The following is a 27,905-nucleotide window of genomic DNA, read 5'->3' as shown; positions in this document are numbered from 1 at the left end:
TTAATCAAAACAATTTTTATTTTATTTTTTTCCACAGAGACAAGTATTGTATGTGACATATATATTCACAAATCTGATTGACTAACTTGTGTGGACACAAAAACAAAAGGGGCAAAGCATATGAAAAATGCAGAACTAATATACATATTGTTCAATCTTATTTAAGAAACATAATATACAGGAATATCATTCTGATAAAGAATAAAGTACACAATATCTTGATTGACAAGTACATAAAAGATACATTCTTTTATTTGCTTTTATTTCACAGAAAATATACAAGCCAAAAAAAAAAAAAAAAAAAAACTGATTTCAAACACACCTAAAGTCAAAGATAATCACAGATGGAGAAAAGCTGAGGTGAAGCCATGTCACCCGCATCATCTAGGGGTGATTTACCTGGCACAGACCGATTTCCACTGCTTTTCCATGCAGTTTCATTGCTGACAGAGCAGAAACCACACATTCCCTTACAGTAATATTGCTCTTAGCTGAAAAGGTGACTGCTGCTGTCGAGCTGTTCGCTGCACTGCCACCAAATAAGCTAAAGTTGAACCAAAACCCTGTAATAGACAATGAGTTGATATGTGGCGGCTCTGCTGTATGCTAAATGGCAGCACTTCATAAGAATCCTTTATCATTCTGCCACTGTAAGTCGATCTGTTTCTCCCCTAGCCGCCCCTTCTACCTCTTCACCTTCGACTGTCAAAGTGGTCAAAGTATTTCCCCACAAAACGGAAAGGCTGAGATTATATACAGTATCAGCTTCATGCATTTATAAGAATAAACATGTTTAGAATAATAGTAACCAACGGATAAGACATTTAAAGAGAAATCAGGTCAGAGATGTGGCTTGGCAAGGCTTGTGTGCAATATGGAAGAGGTGCGGAGGCGCCAACCAAACATTGAGAGGTGGCAGATTGCGGAATACGATCGGTTTTGCTTCACAATGTCATTCAGCCGAATTGTAAACACCCCCAAATGACCTGAAAATGTGTCAGCCGGCTCACAGCCTGCTCCCAACTTGACACTGAGAGCTCCAACGTACAGCAAAACTGAGATGAACTGAGCAGTTCACCAGAAACTGACGGGAAGTTGTTGTCGAACAACGACAGAACATTCAGAAGACACAAGTGTACATTGTTTGACACACAAGTCAAAGGATATCAAAAAACACACCCCACGGCAATATTCAGACAAAGAGATGTGTGTATATTCACAGCGAGTCTGAATACAGTCGTCAGACCGCAGGCGACACATTCAGGACGAACATTCATCGAGATTTTTCTGAATCACACGTGTTGGTCTTGGTCAGCATGTGGGAGACGGATCGACACGTAGAGAGAGACATTCGGAGATACACATTCCAGAGACACATTCATAAATCTTAATAGACACACAGTACATACAATCAGAGATAGATACACATTCCCGTCATGCAATCCAGTGGGAGCATCAGTCAAGGGGTAGTGGCTCCTGAATCATGACTGATCTGTACCTTAAACTCGAAATCAACTCCATCCTTGATTTGAAGTGTTTATTTTTGTCTCTGCCCCCCTTCTATTTCTCTCTCTCTCTCTTTTATTTACACACATTCAACCTTATTTGAGGCCTCTATTGTACAAGGTAGATTCTGAACTTGAGGTGTGTGGCCGTTAAACTGAAGATTTACATGACGACATGGCATGCAAGCGATCCTCAAGTGTCCCACCTTTGCTGAGAGAATAGCACAGTGAATTGATATGCTCAAAAGTCCATCGAGGAAGAGCAGGTATGACCAAACATATTGTTAAAAGATTGCTAAGCACTGAACTGAATCTGAGTTGTCTAGTAATCACTAGTAATCCCTTTAGCGGCCGTACAGATGCGACAAAGCACATCTGAATATTGTACAGCCGTAATAAAGCTAGCGTTGATCTTTGGTTTCCCAAAATCCCGTTTAGGACTTTTTACACTTAACGTCTAGACTAGATATTGATTCTACAAGAAGCCCTCCATAAATTGAGTAGAAGACACCATAGTTAAGGGTTCTTTAGATAGGTAGGGTTTGTAGCTGCTCTATGTGAGACAGTGAGGGACTAACTTACCAACACATAAAGGGATTCCTTGAATTATTAATATTATTGGATGGGTAGGCAAGCTTAAGCATTTAGAAAAGTACAAACCGAGTCAAGTCAAGCAGTGAGTGGATACCCACACACAGTCGGTACACACACACACATACACACACACACAGGCTAGGTACAAGATGAGTGTGAGGTCCTAACCTCTGAACCCTGTTGTCTGGGTTGTCGCGCGAGAATGTTCCGAAGGCAAGCATGGAAATCTGCAAAACATGGCTATGGATGAGATGGGAAGAGGAAGGATGGGTGGAGAGGAGAGAGAAAGAGAGGTAGTAGTAGTTTCCCCAAACCTTATTCTTCAGACCTGGCTCCACCCACCTCTTCCTCTTCCTCCTCCTCCTCCTCCTCCCTTGCATTAAAAAAATGTCTTATGGAGAGTCCAGTCCAGTCTATCGCTCGAGTTTCCCAGCTCCCATGTTGGTCGTTGATGTTACATCGCCTCCTGGACGGATGAGATCATTTCCACACGTGCGCTGCCATGTGCGTGGAGCTTGGAGCTGTGGATCCTCCCATGTGTTGCCCGCTGTATCCCATCATGCTGTTGGAGCCGTAGAAATTCATGCCCGCCATGTGCTGAGTCACCTGAGAGACACAAAACACACACTACTCCGTTATTAACAGTACTTCAACACACTTCAACATTCATATTGTCCAGAAAATCTATTTGGAGAACATACACGATGTTTACACACACACACACACACACACACACACACACACACACATATAAACACACCTGGGCGATGTTCCACTGTAGCTGCTGGGCTTGCTGCACTCCATACACCTGCTGATGAGGTAGGGCGGCCAAACCTCCCATCTGCTGCTGTCCCATCATGCCGTTCTGCTGCTGTCCCATCATGCCGTTCTGCTGCTGTCCCATCACGCCGTTCTGCTGCTGTCCCATCATGCCGTTCTGCTGCGGTACCATCATACCGCTCTGCTGCTGTCCCATCATGCCTTGGGCCATCCCTGGCATGTAGGGTGACGCCGCGACCCCGCTAGGCTGAGCCATGGCACCCTGGGCACCCATTAGGGCATTCTGTTGTCCTATCATGCTGTTCTGCTGAACTCCCATCATGCCATTTTGTTGAACTCCCATCATGCCACTCTGCTGCTGGCCCATCATCGCCATCTGTGATGCCATCATGGTTCCTCCCATTCCGCCCGCCTGGGCCAAGGAATGGTACGAGCCGTACGGGTGCGTGGGGTATCCCATTTGATTCATGTACAGGCCAGCTGAAAACACAAGCACACACACAAAGGGCCATGGGTTCCAATTACTAATGCTCACTTGAATGCATTCCTTGATGAACCTATCTCTCCATCTTGACTAAGACTTAAGGAAAGAGTGAGAGAGAAGAGTGAGAAATGCTTTTGCCTATCAATCCCATAGGTCCTTTTACACAACAGTAAATTGTTCATAAAAATAATAATGCTTCCAAGCACCTTCATTTGTACCTGTAATTTTGATCATTTTGCACCAATAGTACAATAGCATATGTATTTGTATATATATTTTGGATAATCTTAATTGTGGATGATGATTGATGATGACTGATGATGATCGATCCTCTTTCAGGACTCCTGATTTTCTTGCTATAGTCGACATTGGCATTTCATTTCATATTAGAATCAGCTACAATCAATTGCATCATTTTCACCTTTTTTTTCTCCTATGTGTGTATGTTAGTGTCTGCATGTTTCCTCTGTCATTTGGTGGTCTGTATGTTTGTTTGTAATTATTTGAAATTGTGAATGAAAAAAAAAAGAAAGGAAAGGCTGAGAAAACAACATTTGAGAGATAACTCCCTAGCTCTCACCATGAGCGGCCATGCTGTTGGCGTGCACCGAGGGGGCGGAGGCGTACAGGGAGAGGATGGAGTCCTTGGACAGCTTCTTGACGGTGCTCTCCTCGGCTTTGGGCGCCGGGTCCAGGAACAGACTGAGGTTCTCGGGGACGGAGGCGGCCACTCTGCTCCGAGGCATGGAGCTGGATACAGGCTGGAGAGAGGAAATGGGGGAGAAAGAGAGACAGAGAGAAACAGAGAGAGAGTGAGGGGGAAGGAGAAGGTCATCAACACTGGTGGCAGGATGCAAGCGAGAGTGACAGGTTGGACAAATGATAGACAGCTATAGGTATAGATTTAGAAATGTCTGGATGCAGGGTTCTGCAGAGATCAGACAGTGTGTGTGCAGTGTGTGTGTGACTCCTACCGTGGTCTTGGTGGAGGAGGCAGAAGAGGAGGCTGGCAGAGAGCTGAACAGATCCAGGGCGGAGTGTGCCAGCGCTGGATTAGCCACCGCTGGGCTGTCTTTCTCCTCTGGAACACGAACACATGCTCCGCCATTAGACACTGCGGGACTGGGGGCAGGGGCATCTACCAGGAGGTGGATGGAAGCATGGTTATAATAATAGCTGTGTGTGTGTGTGTGTTCAGTAGATCATTAAAACATAGCTCTGGCCATTTTCGACCTCATCCCTATTTTCCCATGTTTTGGAGAGCTGTGCACCCAGGCAAACAACATATAAGTAGCTCTATAGTGAAGCAACTGATGAGATTTTGTCCAGAATCGATCGGTATGATGGAAAATGATGGAAAATGGGGTCCAGGTCGAAAATGGCTGGAGTTCTGCTTCCAGGCTGCTCTGATATTTGGAGAGAAAACTATTGAAGCTTTTCTCATTATATGCTGTAATTAATTATGCTGTTTTTAGACTCCCTAGCTGCACCAACATGCCTATTGGATGCACCAGCAAGGATCCGTCATACATATATATAACACCGTGTGTGGGAGCATACCTAATCCAAGCAGGTCTGTAACGGACTGGGACTGCGTCTTCGGGCTGATGTCTTTTTTCTGTCATAACAGAAAAAAGTCGATACAATGGATGCATTATGTCTGCATGGACAAATGGGTTCAGCTCCAGATCAATCCCCGGTGGTGGAAATGACCACTCCAGTCAGAGTCACAGGCAGAGTCACTCCTCCATTTTCCTTCGCAGGCTGGAAGCGCCTCATGTCACCTTCTCCCCACTGAACAACACCCTCTCTCTATTCTCGCTACTTGCTCTCTAAAAATAAGAACAAAGCCCTCCCATCTCTATCCTTAGCTCTTATTCTATTTCTTCTCCTAACACTTTGCTCATTTATAGTCACAGGAATATTGTAAGGGAACTAAGACTCTGACCTTTGCCCTCCTGAATTTGGTTGTTTGTAATGTTGGTGATCTAGGAATTTAAGCTCATCCTCATTGTAAGTCGCATCAGCTAAATGCATAAAATGCAAAATGTGACAATTCTGCTCTGTAAATGTTGTGATACAACCAATTTGAACATACTATGATACACTCACCAGCTTCATCTTCTCAAACACAACCGGTTCCTTGGGTATGTTGTCACAGCTCTTTTCTTTCTGCACAGAGAAAACAAAGACTATTTATGACAGGAATATACTGTCTGCTCTGTAGAGCTTTTCAGCCTTTACTTATCAAGGGAAGAGTTTTGCTGAGCGTGCAGGCGCTTTCTCAGCATCGTCCTGCTTCATATGTATTATTTATAATATACATATTATTATGTAACCAGCGTCTTCTACTGTTGGCCACTGAGTAGCTCTACTGGAGCAGTTGAGGAGGAAGGGCTTTGCTCTGCTGTGACACGAGTGACAGTAGTTGTTGATGCAAGAGAGAGAGTTTATTATTCACATTCCTCACTGAGATTTTCCCTGCTGGTCCCGGGATTCAAACCACAAACTTACTTCCCTACCCTTTAGGCTACTGCTAGCAAGGTAGTCGTGTGTGTGTGTGTGTGTGTGTGTGTGTGTGTGTGTGTGTGTGTGTGTGTTTGTGCGTTTCTGTGTGATGACTCACCCTGAGCATCTGGATGTCAATGACTTTATCCATGTACTTCTTCTTATCGTACTTGTCCCTGATGAAGATCTCTGCAGACCTACACAGTATGTCAAGGACAAACACACTAGCTTTGCATCTCTCTCTCTCTCTCTCTCTCTCTCTCTCTCTCTCTCTCTTTAACACACACACACACACACACACAATGGTGAGGATACTGGTCTGTCTCAGGGCGTTGGAAACACTCAGGTAAGAAAGCCTCGTAGAGTCGTTTGGCCTTGGCATTCCCCATCTCCTGAACACACTGGTGACACAGAAACACAACAAACCATGTCGCAATGTCAGCCAGTGTATGCAAATGCTGAACAGAAAAAAGTACACTAAAGGAAACAATGACCAATGTAACTAACCCTGCTATCATTTCCAGGGATACAAGGGGGGATAGATTAAATTCCACACAGGCAAAAGACAGTAAGCTGAGTTTACGTTTACGATCCCTGATCATAGAGTGAGCTGTTATGTGGAGAGCTTTTCTGGGTGTTAGAGGAAAGAAAGGTGCTGAGTATAGGAATTTCATCATACTGTGGTGCATGATGCTGACCTTCCTGCCTATGGGACCCAGAGAAGTGGAAATGCATACTGATGAGATAGTGTTTACTTGCTCAACTGCATGCGAGCAGTTACTTCCCGGGCCTCTTTCCCTAACCATTTCCAATCACAGACAGTACCTGAAACCAGGATGTCCGAGTTGCAGCCATCACACAAGTCATTTTTGATGTTTTGCCTATTGCTGCAATGTTGCTTCACCTTTGCAGAGCTAGTGGTCTAACAAGCAGTCATTTTGAGACACACAAGTTTTGTGCTATTCAGTTCAGTATGGAATTTGCAAAACAAGAGGCTGCAGCAGCCACTGCAGAACTTAAGGAGGACAGATGCAAATGCAGGTTCCATAATAACTGCCACTGTAGAGGGTATCTGTGAAAAGATGGTGTATTTGAAAGAGAATAAACATGAACTGTGATGCTTTATAGCCTATTAGGGGCATATTCTTGATATTGAGCTCCAGCCCTGTGCCTTTGGCACAATCCACGTCTCAATTATCTCAAATCTTAAAAATCCTTCTCTAACTCATCTAACTTGTGCTTCTCTTTATTTACATCTCCTCCTTTGTGATTGGTATGAAGGGAAATCAATAAGGGATAATGGGCTTTTACCTTGATTCACCTCATCAGTGTACTTCATGAAAAGAGTAAATGTCCCTAATATTTTGTTCATTTAGTTTTGTTTGTGGCTCAAATGTCTGTCTATTCCCAGCCCCATGACATGTAAACGCAATTAATATTCATGATGTTCCTCAATCTCGTTTGGTCATCATATCTGCATATCACATATCAACCTGGGTGGGCCATTCTCCCTGTCATGACTATTTATGACAATGCTAGTAGATCTTGGAGGGTCATTGTGATATTATAGATTCAGTAGGCCTCAGTAGGCCTAGCTTGTGTTGAAAAGCAAATCTAGGCCACCCCCATCGTAAAGTTTGGGTCAGCAGTGTGACCTCTGACCTGGATCTGCTCCTGTGTCCACTGGTCCAGGTTGACGGACTTGACCTTGGAGATGTGGACCCCCAGGTTTCGATGGATACCGGCACAGCGGATACAGATGAAGATGCCCAAGTTCCAGGACGCCCATCTCGGACCTGTTAGATGGGAATGGAGAGAGAGAGAGAGAAGAGTTGATATTGATTTCAAACGTAGACTTGAGGTGAGAGAGCAGAGGGTCTTTAAAACAGCGGAACAAAATAATCAGGCAACAGAATTCAAATTGAGAGAGGAAATGGAGAGGTAAAATCGAGTTGTAGAGTAAGAGGGAGAGGAAAGCAACGTAATTTAGAGAGTGAGAGAGGGCTGGGTGGGGAGGCTGAAGAATGATGAGAAATAGTCTGATTAATTTTAGTCCAATTATAGATAGACAAGCCTGAAACCTCAATTATGAGTCTGAATTCAGCAGGGAACATATCTAATCCCTTGTAAGTCATGCGGTGTCCTGACACATAATAGGATCCAATAGGAATGTTAGCCTACATAGCTGAGACTAGGAGAGAGGGGGAGGGAGAGAGGGGGAGTAGAAGCACACACACACACACACACACACACACACACACACACACACACACACACACACACACACACAAGTAATATCATGTATATACACATTTTCAGCCTGGATACCTGCAGGGGTGATTACTCATTTGGTCGTGTGTGTGTGTGCGTGTGTGTGTGTGTGTGCGTGTGTGTGTGTGTGTGTGTGTGTGTGGGCGCACGGGTATCTGAGTGGCTGTTTGAGTGGGCCATCATGTCTGTATTGCTGCCATATGTGTCTTAAGGGATGCATTTAAGTGTTGTGTACACATACTCCCTGACACGTTGTATAGGTTCATGCATGTGGTGATGTGTATGCCTCTGTGCATCTTCCCTCCATCTGCACAGCTGTCAAGATGCAGCCTGAACAAGGAGCTCTGGGGAGGTGGGGGGGGGGATAAAACATCGCTCTCCGGCTATTTTTCTGCTCAAATTATGCAACAGTCCTCTTCAGAGAATACAGCGAGCTTCAAAGAGAATACTGGAGCTTGGCGCCTCTCTCTCCCCATCTCTCCCTACATCTCTCTCTCTTCTTGCCCCTCCTCCTCCTCCTCTCTCTTCTCTCTCTCTTCCTGCTCCCCCTCCCTCTCTCACTCTAGTTGGCTGAACCGTTCTCTCCCTCTCCGACCTCCCTCTCTTCTCCGCTATAGGCTCTACAATGCTTATATATCCCTGTTGAGCGTTGATGCAGTGTGGCCTTTGCACCACTAGATGGAAGAGCAGCTTTTGCTTTGGCTTTCTCGTTGGACTCTGCTGTCAGCCGATGTCACAGCGCAGTGTTTAAAGAAAAGGCCATTCTATGTAAATGAAAGAGGAAGTCCATTTTAAGAACATAAAACATGGCAAACCTCCGCTGCCACAGCGGAAACACTGTGTCTGGTTGCAGCCAGTCAAATAATAGCCTCTTGTCTCGGTTGCATCCTGGGCAATGAATGGCAAAACAAACTGTTATTTTGTTTGCATCATTATGGGACAATCATGGGGCGTCTGGTTTCGTTTGTGCATTGTGGTGGTCTGCGTGGTAAAGTACACCCAGGCCTTCGCTTTCAAATTGCCCTACTCTGAAATACAATTATGGAAGGCAGACACAGACACAGATAGGCAGGAATGCAAACAAAAAGACAGGAGCGCAAACCAGACAAACATGAACAGAGAGACAGGCAGACAGACAGAGTGTGTCTGTGTCCATCATCCTGACCGTCTGGCTGCAGTATTAGCTGTCATGCTGGCTAATAATAGTAGATTTACTCTGCAAAGCCTACTTAACCGCTGTAAACACTGGCACTGAGAGAGAGAGAGAGAGATTGCCAATTGAGAGAAACCCCCTGAGCCCTGGAATTAGTTTGTTTGTCCTCCTCATCCTTATTCTAATGCTCCTCTCTGTTCTGGCCGCCATTTCTTATCTCTCTCATTCACCACTGCTGCGCCTCCCTCCTTTCCTCCCCTGTCTGTCCATATCTCTCTTTCACAGTTCTAATTCCCCCTTTCTGCTACATTCTCCAGTCGTATTTTCTGGGTTCGCCCAATCGCCGTCTCCCTATGTTTGCTCCTTTCTTTGCATATTGTACTGATCTCTATTTTTGTATCTCTTCTTTCCATACACCGCCCCATACCTCTCTCTATTTAAACTGAGTGTGTGTGTGCCTGCGTCCAGTTGCGTATGCATTAGTGTAGGTCTAATCTGCTTGCAGCAGGGTATAATGAAAGTGCTGTTGGCCGGGGTCCTGGTGCTCAGGCGTGTGAGGGAGCGCGCTGACCGAGTGAGCCCAGGGAAGGACCCACATGGCCTGGCAGGGGAGGGAGGGCGGAGGAGGGTGAGCGGTGGGGTGGTACCCGTGCCCGGGATGACTGGTAGACATGTGAAGTGAATCACACTGCAGCAAAAACACAGCCTCTTTTCCCCGGTGCCAATCGATGCGGTGGCTCAGCAAGAACCCACGTATGTCCAGCAACGACGCACACCTCAACATACAGTGAACAGATAAAGTAGGAGGAGAGTGGGAGGAAAAAAGACACCTAAAAAAGAACTGAAGTTTGAACAAACAAGCTCTACAAATAATACTCTGTGTACTACCGGGTTTGCATTACAGTCTACATTCCTTCTCTGTTGAGTAAGAGCAGTGTGTAAACTTCCTCTTGTCTTTTTTAATGAGAGAAATAATGTCAACACCTTTGCGGAGGCTTACGCAAAAAAAAGCTCCGCGTTTGACTCACAAGCCTGTCCTTGTTTTTAGAGGACCGCACTACCTCAAAGCATAGGCAATTGATGAATCATCCTGGCAAAACGACTGTGGTTGTGGTTGTCAAACATCCAGCTTCAAGCACATCAGGGGAGAAGAAGGCAGAGCCGGGGCGCGAGCCAAAAGCAGAGAGAGAGAGACAAACAAGAAGAGATTTTTATAGTCATCAGATGGTGGACTTTAGCTGTTTGATGACCTGCTGGGTATGTGCAGGGGGTACGATGAGCAGTAAGTACAAACAGAGCTCCGTAATGAACCTCTCTGCCACTCACTCACTCTCTCTCTCTCTCACACACACACACACACACCACCGCACAAAAAAACAAACACACAGTCACAGACTCACACAGATTGACACACACATATGCAAACACACATAAAGCGATACAGCTTAACATCTCCCCAGGGGTGCCCTTCAGACACACACACATACACACTTACACCCCAGTGCACATACAGTAACACACACACACACACACACGAGTGCACATGCAAATACATAAACACACATATCTGCACATAAACACGCACGTTCATGCACACACACAGATACACACGTGCGCGAGCAGGTGCATATGGCTCATTAGCCCATATCCCACAAGGATAAACAGCGCTCTCTGCATGCACCGGGCTAATCCCATAAAGGATCATCCATCATCGGATCCTACGCAGCCACACACACACATACACACACTCCATTACCCAGCCTTCAGCAACTAACCCCATCCAGAAAGCCTGGGGCCGCCTAGTGACCCGATACAGGACCAGTACCAGCAAAAGCCAGTCCAAGCTAAGCAGATGGACCCCTATTGATAATTCACTACTACACACCCGACAACTGTGTTAAAGTGCAATATACAATCAGTGCCAAAAGTACTGCGACTGTGATCTCGCTGATGAGTCATTTTGGCTGTATGGGTTTCAAATCAACAGATGAGCAAGGCAGCTTTAGATTCTGGTTCTTCTTAAAACTTTATTTTATTTTACTTGCTTTTAAGTCACGTCTTTTATTATTTGTTTTTACTAGTAGTAACTATAGTATTTACCCTATATTCTTATTTTTTATCTTGTGGTGGCTTCTTGTGTTTACTTGTTTTAGTATTTATGAGCATATTTGCTTTATTGTTAAAGCATTTTGAAGAAGGTTTCGGTTGCGTCAAATCAAAGAATGTTTATTCTAAATAGCATTCAAACTGAAACGATTTCAAATGCCCTCTCTCTCTCTTCATGTGGCTGACTGGACCAAAAGGCGTCACTGCATCACATGGGGGATGACATGCTGCCTCATGTCTTCAGGTAAGCTCCTGTATCCCTGACATTTGGAGCCTAATTGCAAAAGCCTGATCACCCTCTGCTTTTTTAGAATCTATGTTCTATAAAAGTTCTATACAAATTACATTTTTATCATTGCTATTCATTGGACTCTACCATAAACCATGTTATGGATAAACCATGGAGAAATCAATGACACCAGCACCTACAACAACAACAATACATATTTCAGTTTGCTCTCAGTTCAGACCCGATTTCCCCACTTTACACTTGAGTCTATAGCTACTGGTGGTGACATACTGAGGTGAGGTAACTACCAGGTAAACTGGGTGTACCTCATAATTTTAGTCTTAAGAAACAGGTAAGATTTCTTATGTACCTAAGTACTTTGAGTATTTCCATAATAGACTAGGAGTGATATTGACTGTAGCACTGTGCCACCCTCTCCTTGGCACAGTGTGACTCAGTGCCAGCCAGGGGCTCTAACAGCCAATCATCTCCTCGTTTCAATAGGACTCCCCGCAGGCTGGTGATTGGACGAGTGGAAGGGGTGTGGGATAAAGCTTGACATCGCCAGGTGATATCTCCACGGCAACCAGGGGCCGGTGTGTACGTAAACACAAGTACAATGGAGACAATACAGGAGGCAGGCTTTTACGCAAGCACAAAAACACACGCACACACACACACACACAAACACACACACACACACACACTCACCACATCCACACACACGCTGCCCCTCGAGACTAAAGCCAGAAGGGTTGACTGCAACGTTCACCTGCCTCACCCTCTCTCCCCATATCTTCATTGTTTCTCACCAGTGTGGAGGATTTACAGTAAAAGTGACACATCGTGAGGAAATGAAAAAACAGGCCGAATCATATATCATGACACAGGGACAGGAAGAGAGAGAGAGAGAGAGTGAGAGAGAGAGAGAGAGAGAGAGAGAGAGAGAGGGAGAGAGAGAGAGAGAGAGAGGAAGGTCGGCAGCAGAATCAGTAATAAACCATTCTCAAAATAGCAGAGATATATTGCTATCTTACTGTGATATCTGTACAGTAAGCATGAGGTTTGTCTGGTAAGTCCTGTCAGTGTGTTTGTGTGTGTTTTCATACTGGGGGTGTAAACGTGAGCTCCATACATCTAACCCCTTCCTGTTCAATCACCCAGAGGGAGGAAGGTGATAAAAGCACAGTAATCTTTGTCAAAGCAAACAAGATTAGACAAAAGCCTCATCCAGGGCCATATGGCCAAAAGCCTAACTGCTGGGAGGGGAGGAGAGGGGATAAATGCATCCATACTGGTGTGTACATGTGTATGTGCATGTGTGTGTGTATGTGTGTATCATCCAACATACAGTATAGTAACAAGTTCAACACAATGTGCTAATCAGGTAGGAGGTAAAATCCCTCTTGCACCAGCCTAGATTATAGTGTCAGCTTATTCATTAGCACATTTTCATGAAAAAAAAAAAATGATAACAGGTGCTAGGTATGAGCAACGACTTTCCATTCATTTTGAATTTGGCCATTTGGCTGATGCTTTTATCTTTAGCGATTTACAATGAATGGCTATGTAGCGGTTCATTGTCTTACTTCCACTTCCACAGGATACATGGCTGATGAAGGGGATCAAACTTGTGACCTTTTGATTACAGGACAAGTCTCCCTAGCTGCTAGGCCATGTGACATGTCACGCCTCATATCAGCATGGACCCATACAGCACGACATCTGTGTAATAATCATTATAAATAAGCCATATTTTTTCCGGTTAGGTTGACAAATAACATGCATCAGTTCAAGTATTAGGTAAAGCAGGAGGAATCGGCTGTAAAAGCAAAGGCAACAGACCGTTGAAGGACAAAGGAGAAATATCAATTTGCTTAATTCTAAAGCTAGAGCTTCTGCATCCTGTGTGTGCATGTGTGTGTGTGTGCGTGTGTGCATGTGTGTGTGCATGTGTGTGTGCGCGTGCTGTTATTTTCTCTCCTAACCCCTAATCTCATCTGCAGTCTAATTAGACTAGGCCGTTGCAAAGTGAAGTCACGCCAATCAAAAAAGAAGTGCACAGACATGCTTGCCTCCGTGTGTGTGTGTCTGTGCATGTGAGAAAAAGAAAGAGACAGTGATGGAAAGAGAACGGTTGCGTCAAATCGAAGAATGTTTATGCTAAACAGCATTCAAACTAAAATGATTTCAAATGCCCTTTCTCTCTCTTCATGTGGCTGACTGGACCAAAAGGCGTCACTGCATCACATGGGGGATGACATGCTGCCTCATGTCTTCAGGTAAACTCCTGTATCCCTGACACTTGGAGCCTAATTGCAAAAGCCCGATCACCCTCTGCTTTTTTAGAATCCACTTTGGAACAGTCACAAGAGTATTTGTCTGGAGACTAAAGGCTTCACTTCTATTTATATCTCATTAAAAGACCACCTAGGGGCCGTATACACTGGAACAAAACCATGTCTTACTTCAGAGGCAATCAATCAAATCTTCAATTCAATTATTTTACTGGCAGCCACTGTGGTGAAGAACGATATGCTCAGTTTTCCTAGTGCTGGTCAAAATGTGTGTATGTGTGTGTGTCTACTCTTTCTATGGCTTTAAGTAGGTACATTCAGCAATGTATAAACCTTGCCAGCTCGCTACTGTTGTTGCGATCTATGTTACTCTGGTGAATACTACAGACTTGTGAACAAACAGTGTTGGTTGCAGAGCTGTAAACTGCAGCTAATCCTGCCAAATGTGTGCATGTATGTGTATGTGTAAGATAAGATGAAACTTTATTGATCCCCATGGGGAAGTTAGGTCGTTGCAGTGACAAAATGAATACGATACAGTGAGGAAAAACAGAAAAATAGAATATAAGCACAAAAGTAAAACATAAAACTAGAAGGGCACTCGGAGAGCGCAGACCTCCACCAAGGTTCGTGCTATTATTGCTTGTTCGTGAGTCGGATCCGGATCCCCTCCAAAATGTAATGGGTTCTTCCTTGGCCCATGCTACACCCTTCCACGAAGTTTCATGAAAATCGGGCCAGTAGTTTTTCCGTAATCCTGCTAACAGACAAACAAACAAACAAACAAATGGCACCGAAAACATAACCTCCTTGGCGGAGGTAATAAACTATAAAAATAGTAAAAACAATAAAGCGATGAAGTAGAATATCAACAACTGTGGAGTTATATGAACATATGCTGCTGATAGTTCCAACACTTGTTAAGTGGGAAGTCTGGGAAAAAGCATTGATTACTCACAGTGTTCTCACTTACAATTGTCACATACAGATGTTTCTAACAGCCTCAATTGTTCACTTAAATATAGATTACTAACAGAGCTTGAAATTAACTTTATGGCTCACTAGCCAATGTATTCCAAGCCACTCAGAGTTTTCACTAGCCAAAAATTTGTTTTCCTCAAATATGATCAAAGGGTTGCAGAGAATGTAACTGCATGCATTTGATCATTTTATCAATAACGATGAGGTTGATTTGTTTTCTCTTTTTGATCGACCACCAGCCAGTCGACCTGCTTGCCATTAAATGTTCATGATGTCACTGATAACTTTACTCAACCACCAAAGTGACAGCCAACCACCACAGCCAATTTTTACTTTCATTTGTCTGGGTAAATAATATGAAATTAGAGATGCAGCCTCAGCATGACAAAAGAGCAGAGAGAGATGGAGAGTGAGAGAAAGAGAGAGATGACCTAGCCAGCGATGGCCTCATCTAAATGAAGGACGGGCATAAAACTGAGTGGGAGCAAAGAGAGTAGGGTCAGCTCACTGACTGGAGGTCAAACAGTGCGTCTGCCTGCCTGTCTGTCCATTGGTCCGCCTCTCCGTCTATCTTCCTGTCTATACTGCATGTAAAAAAAACACATTAGAAATGCTTTCCTTTTCCATGAAACAGACTGGTGGATAAATCCAGGGGAAAGCTACCATCCCTTATTGATTTCAACTATTACATCGCCTTCGGTCATGAAGCGGAAATGTAGTCTAAGGCGCAGAGACAGATTAAAGGAGGGGACACCAATGAGATATGGATGTGCTTTGTACACTCAGTATCTCCCTCTGGCTGTTTGCCTGTCTCTGTCTCTGTCTCTGTCAAAGCAGCAGACTTAGAGTAAATCTGAGCCTGAATACAATGTCTGACCCAGAATACATTTCACTTCCTTCTTGTTACAGTAAATGTGGGATGCTGCTTCCTTGTATCGTTTTTGAATGTCTATGAAGAATCCCAAGAGTGAGTTGGTCATTTAATTCTCAGGGCGTTCCCTGCACCTCGTGACAGCGTGCAGTGATTTGCATGCATGGCCTGCGCTTCACGATTTATGACTGAGGCGGGTGTGCTGCTGGCCATGTGGAAACACACTAGGTGACATGCAGCTGGCCTGCTGACTGATTTCAAGGACAAGGTATAGGACCAACACTAACCTCTCTTGATAACACTAACAGTAAGACCAGACCCGCCTTGAAATCTATCTTAGGACAACATACAGTAGAGAGCTGAGTTTTTAACACATAGAAAAATATTACATCTCTCTAATGAAGATCCATATTAAATATCCATATAAAAATCCATATTATAAATAATGTATTATTGTCAAATGACCAAACTAGTTGTCTACAGCGATATTGTTCAGTAAATGTAATGCATGACATTATATGCATTACTGATATTCAGTGTTGGCTGATACTTGAGGTTCCCTTCTGGGAATCTATACTGGCAGTGAATTGTTTTTGGTGCATCACTATTTATACATCCATGTGTGGGCCTGCATGGTGGCACATTACATGAATATTTTTGGCATTTTAATGTCACAGACCTCGCCAACCAAGATCCACTACTATATTCACAATTAATCCTGATGCAAAATTTTGATGAAATTAGTTTATTCTTATCTTCTTCAGAGTGTTGAATCATTGCCCGTTGCTCTTCGTGACCAAAACAGCAATGTTTAGCCACCAGTATGTCAAAACAGGTTCAGCAAATAACTGGTCACATAGTTCAAGGCCTCTACCAACAGACGGAAGGGTCAGTGAACACACACATGCACACACACATGCACGCTCTCACACACACACACACACACACACACAAAAACACCTATACATTGAGAGTCTTGCTATTGAGCAAGCATATCCCATAACTACAACCTTATTATACTATAACTCATTAACACACTATACACTAATATACTATAATACATAAAAATAAGACATTACAACTCACTATAGAGTACCAAAGACACACTAGAAGTCCCTACACAAATATTATAGGAACACAATAGAATATTATAGTTCTTTTTGTTAAGAGTCAGGCTTAACTTCCCTCTGTCCCCTCCTGCACCAGGGACCCAGCCTAGAGGAACAGACTGTTCATGGCGACTTAAAGCCAGTGCAGCTGTCTCTGACTTTACTCCCTCTGGCCCAGTGGTGTCCAACCTGGGGTCCGGAGCACCCTAGGGGTCTTTGAGGGTCACCCCTCTGCATATTTTGATAGTTTTCACTCTTCCAACCCTGCAGTATATATCTAGTTCTGTGCCAGATCATATCCAACGACTGAAATATTCTCAGATGGGGGAATCCCTCAGACAAAACCTTTAGTAAATGTGGCTCCATGCCCCTAACGGGGGACCATGGCATGATTTGGGAAGCCATGCTCCAGCTTGCTGAGGATGTGGCCCCGTGGGGCCCTGACGTTTTTGCAGCATAGTACAATGTAATTGGTCGGGGGGTGAGGAATATGCAACACCGCATTTTCTAGCGTAGTAAAAGAAAAGGAGGGTTGATTCATACACTTCCCATTTGTAGGCTACCATCGTGTAGGCAGGTAGAGTCGGAGAAACAGACAGACAGTAACAGAACAAAAACACCTACCTTTTGATTCGCAGTCTGCGCAGAATTTATTCTCCTCCAGCGCCAGTAAAGAGTTGAGGACAGCCTGATATCTGTCAATGTCTTTCACAGATTTGCCCGTCATCATTGCACTATCCCACCACCTCCAAAGCCCCGTAGTCCTTGCAGGCTATTGTCAGACGGGCTATTATTATTATTATTACTTAAAAAAAATGAAAGCAATAGGCACAATGCAGAGCCGATGCGCCTCGTTCCTCTTCCTCTTCGAGTAAAGCGAGTTTGTTTCACCACGATGGGATGGTTGCCTTTGAGCCAGCCAGCATGCAGGTTATTCGAAGTGTAAAGACCCTAATCAAGATATCATTTGGAAGACAAATATTATGTGATTGCTAGGTTTGGAAATGTAATTTAATCCTCGACTTTCAAGCGCATCTGTATCCACTGATTTGTACCGAGTCCTCTCCAGCTCTCTGACAGACGGTCCTCCTCCTCTCACCTCCCCTCTCTGTGTTACTGACAGCGGCTCGTTACAGACACACACACACACACACACACACACACACACACACACACACACACACACAGTGACATTTCGAACGTGTTTTCTTAAAATACAGCTCTTTATGTCAATATATAGTCACCATAGATTATAAACAAAGAAAAAACTGAACCTTTGTTTGTCTGCTTTATAAAAATATCACAAAGTATGCCGTCTCTTTCTTGGAGCACATCTTCAATACATAATGTTGAATACCGCCACCGTGTGGTCGATTTTAAGAAGTATTTTTGAGAAGTAGCTTTCACCACTATCTCCTATTCCCCTCCAGGACGCAGGGTGACGCTAGCACAACCTTTTTACGTTGAGGGAAAAACAGCAGAGGAAGAGTCAATTTGACAGCTGACTGGAAGAGCTGCGTCAAGCTATTGAGGTGACCCAGAATCAGACCGGAAGTAATACGCCCTTGCATTCAAAATATAGGCATAGTTGTTACTCCTGGAAACAATAATAACATTTAAGTATTCGGATGTACAGAATAACATGCGGGTATTTTCACTTACCACACATTTGTCTTCAAATGCATTGATTGTTTTCACTTCTGTGCTTTGGTTTACTAAAAAACGTTGAAGCAGGTTCTTCAATGGGATTTTAGTTTGAAGGTACACAGGAAGTCATTTTTATTCTCGCTAGCTTCTCATTGGTGAAAGCAAGAGCGACCAAACTGCCGATTACGGGAGCAACTGCTTAGTGAGAAACAAATAAATAAAGGATTAATATCGAGTCGCCACCTGTATAAGCCTGTAACACAATCCACCATGTCCAGGCAATCCAACCGGACGGCAGACAACAAGAAGATGGTAGGCGGCTCTCAGGATTAACGATATAGACATCTAATCTAGCTAGCAAAATGCTAACCGTAGCTAACTGCTAACTAGCTATATAATTTAGCTATCCTAGACTATTGTCAGTCATTCCGATATCTCACTATTCCACAATTGGGGTTATACGAAGTGCAGCTTAGTTAACATTTAATTTACTGTTGAACATAACAGGCTTTGACCGAATAGCGGAAGTGAGCTGTAGGAAACAAGCTAGCTAGCGTTGGTCCTAAACTACCCAGCCCCTCTGTCCATATGCTCTGAAATGACATTGCACCTAGATGTATAAATTAACTTTGCGACTGTATTTATCTGGATGCATTTATCTGTAAACTGACGAGATTCTACTGAACTAGTGAAGTAGTTACTACTTACTACTAATAGGCTGGACCTTGCTAATATTTTCTCCCCAAACCACAAGGGGGTACTGATTATCAGTGATGTGTTTCATCCTGGGCAGGACCCATCTCCCCTGGTTGCTTTCTGCTTCAATTCATAATTGGCAAATCTTGAGAGGGGCTATGATGTTTACGGGCTACCTCAGTCAGATTTGCTTTGTAATGGATGAAGAAATGGGTCATGATATTTTCCCCCAGGCTTAGTCTAATTGAATTTTCATTACTGTTCAGTTGGTCACTCTCTGCTAGTATAAATGTTTCCTACCCTCCTTTCTGTGTGATCTGTGCAATTCTGAACTGCACAAATAATGTGAGAATGCTGTTGTTTTTGGTCTCTCCTGTAGAACTCTGAGCTGTTCACGCTGACCTACGGGGCCCTGGTCACCCAGCTTTGTAAGGACTACGAGAATGATGAGGAAGTCAATAAACAACTGGACAAGATGTGAGCGTCCCCAACAACTGTCATTAGTTGTGTTTCCATCCAACTGTCAAGTGAATTTTAAACAAACTTAAAATGCAGTAAAAAATAAAATGCCAAGTAGGTGTGCTCAAACTACCTGGGCCTGAATAAACAGGCTTCCTGAGCTTAGAACGTAGCTACAATAGTGAATACATCCGCAAGAAAACAGGAAGTCTTTACATTATTTCGTCATTTATTCAACAAATGCGCTTCCATTGCTATTTTATTTATCACATAATTTCCGTTGTTTTATTTATCACATAATTTCCTTTGTTTATCACAAAATCAACATTTCCATTCAGCTTTATTTATTTGATATGTCATTATTTTCACAAAAATAGTTAATATAAACCCAGCTGAAGGCTACAGAGAGAGCAGTGATTTGTGCGTGACAGCACCAGTATGTACGTTGGTGTTTATCGGTTTCAGGATGCAACCTATTGTCCTGCTCTCTGTGTATTAGATTGACTTCATACTCTGTGTGTGTGTGTGTGTGCATGTGTCTATGGTTGTGTGAGTACATAAACTTAGCTGCTTGTCTCCAACATGTGAAATGTGTCACTCATATTCCCTCACACTTAGAGTTTATCTGTCACTTGCTTGACTGACAGAGTAGAGGTCTTCCATTAACTCACACCTTCGCACTACTCTCACACATTCTGCTGCACTCTACTGATGTGATCTCCAGGCTCAAACTGGAGCAGAGTGATGATATAAGCAGGTATTAATCATCTGTCACACCACCATGTTGGAGGTCTTCCTCCTGCTCTCGTAATTACTTGGAACTGACAGACTTCTTCGTTACCTTTTTGTTTTTGTGAGAGAAAATAGCTCTGTAAAGCCATACCAGGCACAGTATTCCCACCAAATAACACAGAAGAAAAAAGGGGGATCGTTTTTTAACTCTGAAATAACAATCATCTTGTCATGCTTGACAGAGCTTGCGGACTGGATGTGCTTTACTCCTCTGGTTTTGCCGAGCCACTTTACCCTTTTCTCACTAAGCTCTCTCTAAGCTAAGTCATGCTGCGAGACAAGGCTTGTCTTACCTGGCCTTAGAAGGCAGTGAGTCTGCAGTGCCCACTCTGCCTGTTGCCAGCCTACCGGTCAGAGGCAGACCATGTTAGGATCAGGATGCATCACTTGGCTTCAAACTCTATGGTTAGGATAAGTAACCCCGACCCCCTAATCAGAATTACTTTCATTTGCCAAGTGCGTGAACCAAGAATGTCTTGGAGCATTTGGAACTGTCTTCTATCTCTCTACAGTGCAGCACAGCCTATCGTTTTTCCTCTCTACTTTCTGTGTAGCGCTTTGTCTATTTTTTCCGAGCGTCTTTCCAAAATGTTAACGAGGGGAATGACTTTATCTCTCTCTCTCTATTTCACAGGGGTTATAACATCGGAGTGCGTCTGATCGAGGACTTCCTGGCGCGCTCCAGTGTCGGCAGGTGTCAGGATTTCCGAGAAACGGCCGATGTCATTGCTAAGGTAACGGGGAGGTTCCAGGCCAATCAGAGCGTGACCGTGGACTTCTCCCAAGATGGAGGGAGGACGAAGGAGAAGGAGGGAGGACAAAAAAAGACAGATTGGGGAGGGAGGTCTTGGTGAAACGGCTTAAAAGTTGATCAGAGAGAGGGAAGGGAAAGGTGGTGGTGGGAGAAACTGTAGTGTGACTGTGACTGAGTGAAGTGAGGAAAGCCAAGGCAGGAAGGCTGCAACAGGAATTTAAACTCCCAGCTCGCAGTACCCTGCATCATTTCTAAGCTTTAGAGCAAGATCCCATTCCTCTTTGCTTGGTGTCTTAGTTGCCTTGATAGTCAGAAGGTGAGGTTCACTTACACAGGGACTGAAATGTAATCTAATTTCCCAGAAAGGTGTTGCACACTGAATGACACCCCTCCTCTGCTCCACCGTCCATGTTCCACTCTTTTCTGAACTCTCCAACAGCTATGACATAGTAGTTGTCTCTGGTGAAAACACACAGTAATCTTGTCATTCTTTTAATCGCCTGGCCATATCGCTGTTTTAAATGAGCTGTCAGTTATGACCCACTTGACAATCTTTCTCTTTTCCATTCCTTTCATTCCTGGCTTGAGGATCGGGGATTTGGGACTGTTTTAGCATTTCCTTGTCTTGTTTCGTAAAAGTCAGACACCCATTGTGACTGAAAGACAAGAGACCTACGCAGGCAGACAGGAAGGCTGCTCCGAGGCTAGACTAATAGTGTTCAGCGCTCCAGCTGTTCTCAAGGTGCTGCTGCTTGCTAGTGAAGTCATTCCACAGATGTAACCTCACACTAGCTGGGGGAACTGGCTCTTGGTCATGAGGAGTGGGGTTGTGTCTGTAAATGGAGTACTACTATGGGACAGTGAAGGTGCAACGATAGCCTTAGGGTATCGTGTGACCCGCAGCTAAACTCTGAAATCACCTCAATCATTCCTCAGTTGAACATGTGCAGAAGAGGTCCGTTGTCTATTCAAAGACACGTTTTCTACAGTATTAGACCGTGAATAGCGCTGTGTTAGGAGGTGAGGCCTCAAAACATACACCAGTCAATCTGTGGCGCTTTGTAGATGTGGGTGGGTGGGGCACTGCAGCTAGATGAATGTATAAAGAAACACTGCTGTTTTGCAGAATGCTGGCTTCCACTCTTTTTTTTTTTTGTCGAGTAATCACTGGACTATGTTCTATTCTGTCCTATCCATCCCTCACCGTGCTGTGGTTGCTGGTAGGTTGCGTTTAAGATGTACCTGGGCATCACCCCCAGCGTGACCAACTGGAGCCCAGCGGGAGACGAATTCTCCCTCATCCTAGAGAACAACCCCCTGGTAGACTTTGTGGAGCTGCCGGATAACCACAACGCTCTGATCTACTCCAACCTGCTGTGTGGCGTCCTCAGAGGAGCCCTGGAGATGGTAAGATCAATGCACCTGTATTTGCGTAGTTTGAATGTGTGTGAAGAGTTCCAAAAGTATGTGTAACTAAGTTGACAATAGACCTCTCTACCAATATCACCATGACAAATTCTTTGACATTGTTTGTACCTTGCAATTAAATTATATTATATTCATCCAAATTATGTTCACATTTAATTAAAATTAAATGTGAACCTGATTCAGGTCCAGATGGCGGTGGACGTGAGGTTTGCCCAGGACACTCTGAGAGGGGACAACGTGACAGAAATCCGCATGAAGTTCATCAAGAGGATCGAAGAGAACCTGCCTGCTGGAGACGAATGATGGAAAGGAGGAGGAAATATTCCAATATACTTACAGACTGAAAGAATGAATGGAGAGAACTCAAGAAATCAAGATGAGCTGTGCATCTCAATAGCCTAAAGTATCCTTTCTTTCCTTGCAGCCTTGACATTGTCTGTGTTGAGCTGAAAGACTTTGTATTAACAGGGGATTCCTGGTCCCTTGCTTGAAATGGTTGAAAGGAATCAAGGTTGGAATTGAAAAAAACTTCTCCATTCCCAGTATCATCTTACCTGCTTTTCTTTTCAAAATCTATGTTCTGAGGAGAGGATGCAAGGAATTAGGAACAACTATTGAGATTCAGCCATGGGGAAAGAAACACTGTAAAATATTGAAACACACCACATGATATGTAAATGGCCTTGTATCCTTGAATCCCGCCTGGATAAAAAAAAAAAGATTACTTTGCACTGACCTAAGGTCCACTGTGGGTCCTGCTTTCTGGATATAGGGTCAGAGTTTGAGGAGAGAAAGGTTTATGTTAGGTCTGTGCTTAAAGGGCAGCAGTGATTTTACTGGGGAAAGAGAAACCATTTATCTGTCACCATCCCACATGGAAAGTGGCTGTTTCTTCAACTGATGTTGAAACTGCTGTCACATAACTCGAAAGAATGCCACATCGTTTTCATTTGGCTACGTATAGACTGGTGTCTTTCCTTGTGCAAGGCTGGAGACCCTTACATTGAAATATGTTTTTATGTTTGTCTTGGTATGTTTTTTTTTTTTTTAACAAAATCATATATTCCTGCCAACTGTATGGCATGTTAATTTATGTAGATGGATATGTCATTGAATAAATTAGACATATTTGATATCAAGCTGTGGTTTCCTTAGTGTAGTGTGTGTGTATTTGCGATTGTGAGGGTGGAGAGAGGTGACACTTCATAACATGCCTGTTAGGAGACCTGGAACAGGTTAACTAGTCACACAGGTCCTACACACACACGCACGCACGCACACACACTCTGTCCGCTGTACCACCTTGTCAATTCTGCCCCAGAGTACTGTGGGAGTGTTATTCCGTTCTGCAAAGTCAAACAACAATAACAGACCTAATGCGTGTCATATGTTTGTTCAGGGTACATGGAAGCAATCTGTGCGTGTGTGTGTGTGTGTGTGTGCAGAGAAGGAAGGGCAGCCTGACGTTAAAAACCTCAGCAGCGGTTGGTTCTGGCCGTAACACCTGTGAATGGCTTTACATCATCCAGAAGTCACGAACACAACTTCTCATTTAGACCCGCTGCTCACCTCGTCAATCACGAAACACAGACGGCCATTCACACACACACACACACACACACACAAAACATCCCTGGTCCCACTTTAGAAGCAAGAACAATTTGGTCTGGATACCATGAGAACATTTACCATGTTTTTCTCATTCTTCCTCTTCAGTGCTTTATTGAGTAACCGTACAATAATATTACCAGATTCTTGAGTCTGCTGATATTACTTAGAGGATGACATTGTCAGATGAAGATTTCCTTTTGGAGGAATCTGCCAGCTATTAGCTACATGAAACCTCGAGGTTCCACACATCCTATTTCATAGCAGCATGAACACTTTTCTGGTTTTACGGTTTCAGTATTAAAGCAAATGCACCTTAAGTGAATTCTCAAAGCGACCACCAGAGGTTGCTGTGTACATTGCAGTCTTCAGCTGTAGGCAGTTCTTTTTCCAGCTGAATTAGAATATGGCTGAAGTTATGTACCTGTAGCATGTTGGCTAAAGATGAGCAGTGTGGTAGGAATACATTCTCTTCTTTGTGGGAGTATAGGCTAGAGCTGCCAGAAAACATAAATAAAAAGGCCCATTTTGAAATTATGAATATGGAAAGACCAGACAAACTACAGTAAACCTAGTTCAGCGGAGTGGCCGATGCCAATAAATTGACTGTAGCTTTGATTTGGCTTGAGATTAGACAACCAATGACAACATGCAGTCTTTGTTCTTTATAATCCCAGGGAAGATCTATTAGGGCGGGGATTCTTCATATTATTCACTGTCTAAATTCTTTGCCCACTCTCTCGTCTGGAGTAGCACTCATTTAAAAGGATAAATAGTGGAAAGTGGATGCACAGTGAGAGGGCTGTCAGCATGCAATAAGCCCCGCGGCCCATAAAGAGAGCTCTCAACACATTACACGCACATATCTATGCATTCTGTAGGCCTGTGATGTGGATATTGGATGGAAAGCAAAGAGGAAATGGTTTTTGTGCAGACGCTCAATGTAAATTACTTGGCCGAATTAGAGTCCCGTATCTGGAGGATGGACAGCTGGGATTGTGTACTTATGCGAAAACCTGTATCACTCTGCCATATGCTCCCAGGAATTTCACATGACAAACACACACACACACACACACATACATTTCTGCCCTGCTCTCAACCAAAGTGATGGTGAATGTATTACCACCTCTATACTCACATATGGGTGTTTATACTCACTACAAGGACCTTATCCAAATACACAAATAGGCCATTTTCTGCTTCCTATCCCTCATATTCTACCAGTATATCTTGTTTGTGTTTGGTGTTGATTGTTTCCACAGTTATACCCATTGAAGAAGGCATGAAGAATATAAACTAACAACGCTTTCTAATGACTTCACTCCTCATATCCTGAGGTCTATGCACCAGTGATTTCTATTCCCTTTCCAAGACTGCAGATGTTGATGTCGCAGGATGAGAAAATAAGAAAAAAAAAAGAGACAAAAACACACTTAAGACTCTCCCAGAGCCATGAGGAATTGGAGGCTATTTTTGTCTATTGTCTTTTCCCCCCTCTCACTGTCTCTCCCTCTCTCATGGTTGTTACACACACACACATACACACACACACTGGGAGTAGGACATTTCCCCATCACTCATTTCTTCGGACACACAATTTGTTCGGTGTCTGCCATCGGCGCACATGCTGTTTTTTTTGCAGCTGCCTATATTTTTCAGGAAACTTTATTAGGACAGCCCTGGCAAACAAGTAGCAAATGTTACGGACCTGAGACGACGTGCACCGATCTGCTTTAAGCCGGCTAAACGCTTCCATGTGGCCTTTATGGGAAACAAATGGAGAAAGGCACGCTGTGACAGTAAAGCCTAGCGCACAGCCCGGTATTGACCGGCACTTATTGAATACTGCATCTCCTTCTTCTCCCTCCGCTCCATCCATTTATACATCCATCCACTGTTTGTCTTATTTTGCCCGCTTTATTTTTCCAATCCCTTAAACGACTTCCTCTTTCTTTTTCATCCATTTCATTCCCCCTCCTTCCCTTCTCTCAGTCTCTTTAATGTGTGGCTGATGAGTGATAGTCGAGTGAGGCAGAGAGGGGATGTGGTGTGAAGAGGCCTTTCGGGAATGCCCTGATGTCGGGAAGTGCGCTGTCTCTCAGGTGAGCTAAGGGCCGACCCGAAGATTCAATCTTCCAGGATTTCCAGAGGTTTCTGGAGTGTGCGTTTTGCGTCTGGTCAGTGGAAGCGGGGAGATGACAGGAGGACAGACAGCGCTCCTTAGATTTCACGGAAGAAGAGAATGCAACGAGTCAGCAAACAATTTGTGGTAAAAAGAAAAAACCCAGACAGCATGAATAACAGGCCGTGCAGTGAAGTGGGAAGGTGGTTGATGCACCTGAAAAGATGCTTACACATGAATGGGAGTCCTCTTGCATTTGGGAAGCTTACATAATTCACACATCCCACACTTGTTTATTAAATTGTACACCATCCTAACTGAAGAATGTGTGATTTGAATGGTTTAAGGGAGCTTTCTGTTGGGGATTTATGTGTATAGGCCCACTCACAGTAAATACATTTGGATGTGATTCTGAGAGGTAATTTTGAGTTAATTAGGTATTCAGTCACAGTATGTACCCAGTGAAATCTGCTACTCCATCTGCAAGCCATTTGGAATATGAATCATCACCCACTTCCAGACAAACTGTTCAGCACTTCCTTTAAATCGAATAACTCATGCCTTTCTCTACCATTTAGCATGCACAGTTCATCAAATAAAAAAGTTTTCAGGCTTCTAGACATTACGTTTGGGTCATCAGAAGTTATGGCAGAAATGAGAAATAAAACTAGTAAAACATAGACTCACACATTTCTCAAAGCTCCAAAAGTGGCAAAAAAGGCATGGCCTAGGTCCAGCAAATCTATACAATAAAGTTCTTTGTAATGTTCTGGATCACAAGTGTCACCAGGGATTTGTGTTGTAACTTAGAAAACATATTTACAATGGGAAGACATGTCGGGTTGAAGTCGGTCCAAAGCTGGGTCACGTTTCTGTATCACAGCGACCTGGCCAGTTGCGTCCATCCAAGGTTTTAGGCCTGAGCCTGGCCGAGGCAAAGCCATTCGATGCCTTGTTTTTAGTTTTTTCCTCCTTGCCTTTCTTCCAGGCTTTTTGGATGGGAGCTGCTAAGCTGCCCTCCCTCTGCTTCCAATTTCCCCCTGCTCTTTTGTTCTTCCTCTTTCTACAGGATCTGATGAAGAGGGTTTGTTTTTTTTTAGACATTCTTGATGATACAGGTTTTACCCATTCCAAATCCCCTCTATCTCTGTGCCTCATTTTCCCACAATATTCTCAACTTTTTGTCTTTTCCTCTGTCTCTCCACCTCTCTCTCCCTGTTTTCCTCCCTTTTTCCTGACCCCTCAGCGGCTCGAGGTGGAGTTTATGTAACAGAGGCAGAACTTTCCAGCTTGGAACGGCTCACTTGAAGATGGAGCGAGGAGAATGAGTAGGAGAGAAAGAGAAAAAAAAAAAAGTGTCATGTTTAATTTTACACCGGTTGGCCCTGAGGGCAAACGGCACCTCACCTTAGACTTCATTATTCTGCGGCCTTTCCCTCCAAATGCACATATGTAAGCATATATTTATATCAATCTCCCAGGCAGTAACGAATATGCTAATTCCTATT

General features: G+C 43.8%; 2 protein-coding genes across 5 annotated transcripts; one reads left to right on the top strand and one right to left on the bottom strand.

Moving 5' to 3' along the window:
- Positions 1 to 81: 81 nt before the first annotated feature.
- smap2 (small ArfGAP2) lies at positions 82 to 17,966 on the bottom strand. 2 transcript variants are annotated; one of them, XM_071527814.1, is made up of 10 exons: positions 17,513 to 17,966; positions 7,534 to 7,667; positions 6,187 to 6,272; positions 5,990 to 6,068; positions 5,476 to 5,535; positions 4,924 to 4,981; positions 4,338 to 4,501; positions 3,944 to 4,124; positions 2,860 to 3,359; positions 82 to 2,705 (listed from the first exon to the last, which is right to left on the bottom strand). In XM_071527814.1, the coding sequence occupies exons 1-10, from the start codon at positions 17,616 to 17,618 to the stop codon at positions 2,580 to 2,582; spliced, it is 1,494 nt and encodes a 497-aa protein (XP_071383915.1). In that variant the 5' UTR covers positions 17,619 to 17,966; the 3' UTR covers positions 82 to 2,579. The 2 variants fall into 2 exon arrangements, with proteins under 2 accessions (XP_071383915.1, XP_071383916.1); XM_071527815.1 differs by lacking the exon at positions 5,476 to 5,535.
- Positions 17,967 to 18,691: 725 nt separating this feature from the next.
- trappc3 (trafficking protein particle complex subunit 3) lies at positions 18,692 to 23,797 on the top strand. 3 transcript variants are annotated; one of them, XM_071527810.1, is made up of 5 exons: positions 18,692 to 18,847; positions 19,611 to 19,706; positions 21,091 to 21,216; positions 22,461 to 22,643; positions 22,848 to 23,797. In XM_071527810.1, the coding sequence occupies exons 1-5, from the start codon at positions 18,806 to 18,808 to the stop codon at positions 22,965 to 22,967; spliced, it is 567 nt and encodes a 188-aa protein (XP_071383911.1). In that variant the 5' UTR covers positions 18,692 to 18,805; the 3' UTR covers positions 22,968 to 23,797. The 3 variants fall into 3 exon arrangements, with proteins under 3 accessions (XP_071383911.1, XP_071383912.1, XP_071383913.1); XM_071527811.1 differs by having other exon boundaries at positions 19,611 to 19,708; positions 21,117 to 21,216; XM_071527812.1 differs by lacking the exons at positions 19,611 to 19,706; positions 21,091 to 21,216.
- Positions 23,798 to 27,905: the final 4,108 nt, after the last annotated feature.

This window comes from Centroberyx affinis, unplaced genomic scaffold (genome assembly GCF_046629955.1).
Source record: "Centroberyx affinis isolate AG114_WGS23_722 - 3 ecotype Tasmania unplaced genomic scaffold, CSIRO-AGI_Caff_v1 ptg001577l_1, whole genome shotgun sequence".
NCBI lineage: Eukaryota > Metazoa > Chordata > Actinopteri > Beryciformes > Berycidae > Centroberyx > Centroberyx affinis.
This window is presented reverse-complemented; position numbering and strand designations above follow the sequence as displayed.

Coding starts and splice junctions, on each gene's coding strand:
- smap2 (XM_071527814.1), bottom strand. CDS start 17,618: ATGATGACGGGCAAATCTGTGAAAGACATTGACAGATATCAGGCTGTC. Junction 7,668..17,512: donor CGCAGACTGCGAATCAAAAG/GTAGGTGTTTTT, acceptor CCCATCTAACAG/GTCCGAGATGGGCGTCCTGG. Junction 6,273..7,533: donor GGACACAGGAGCAGATCCAG/GTCAGAGGTCAC, acceptor CTGTGTCACCAG/TGTGTTCAGGAGATGGGGAA.
- trappc3 (XM_071527810.1), top strand. CDS start 18,806: ATGTCCAGGCAATCCAACCGGACGGCAGACAACAAGAAGATG. Junction 18,848..19,610: donor CGGCAGACAACAAGAAGATG/GTAGGCGGCTCT, acceptor TCTCTCCTGTAG/AACTCTGAGCTGTTCACGCT. Junction 19,707..21,090: donor TCAATAAACAACTGGACAAG/ATGTGAGCGTCC, acceptor GAGGGGAATGAC/TTTATCTCTCTCTCTCTATT.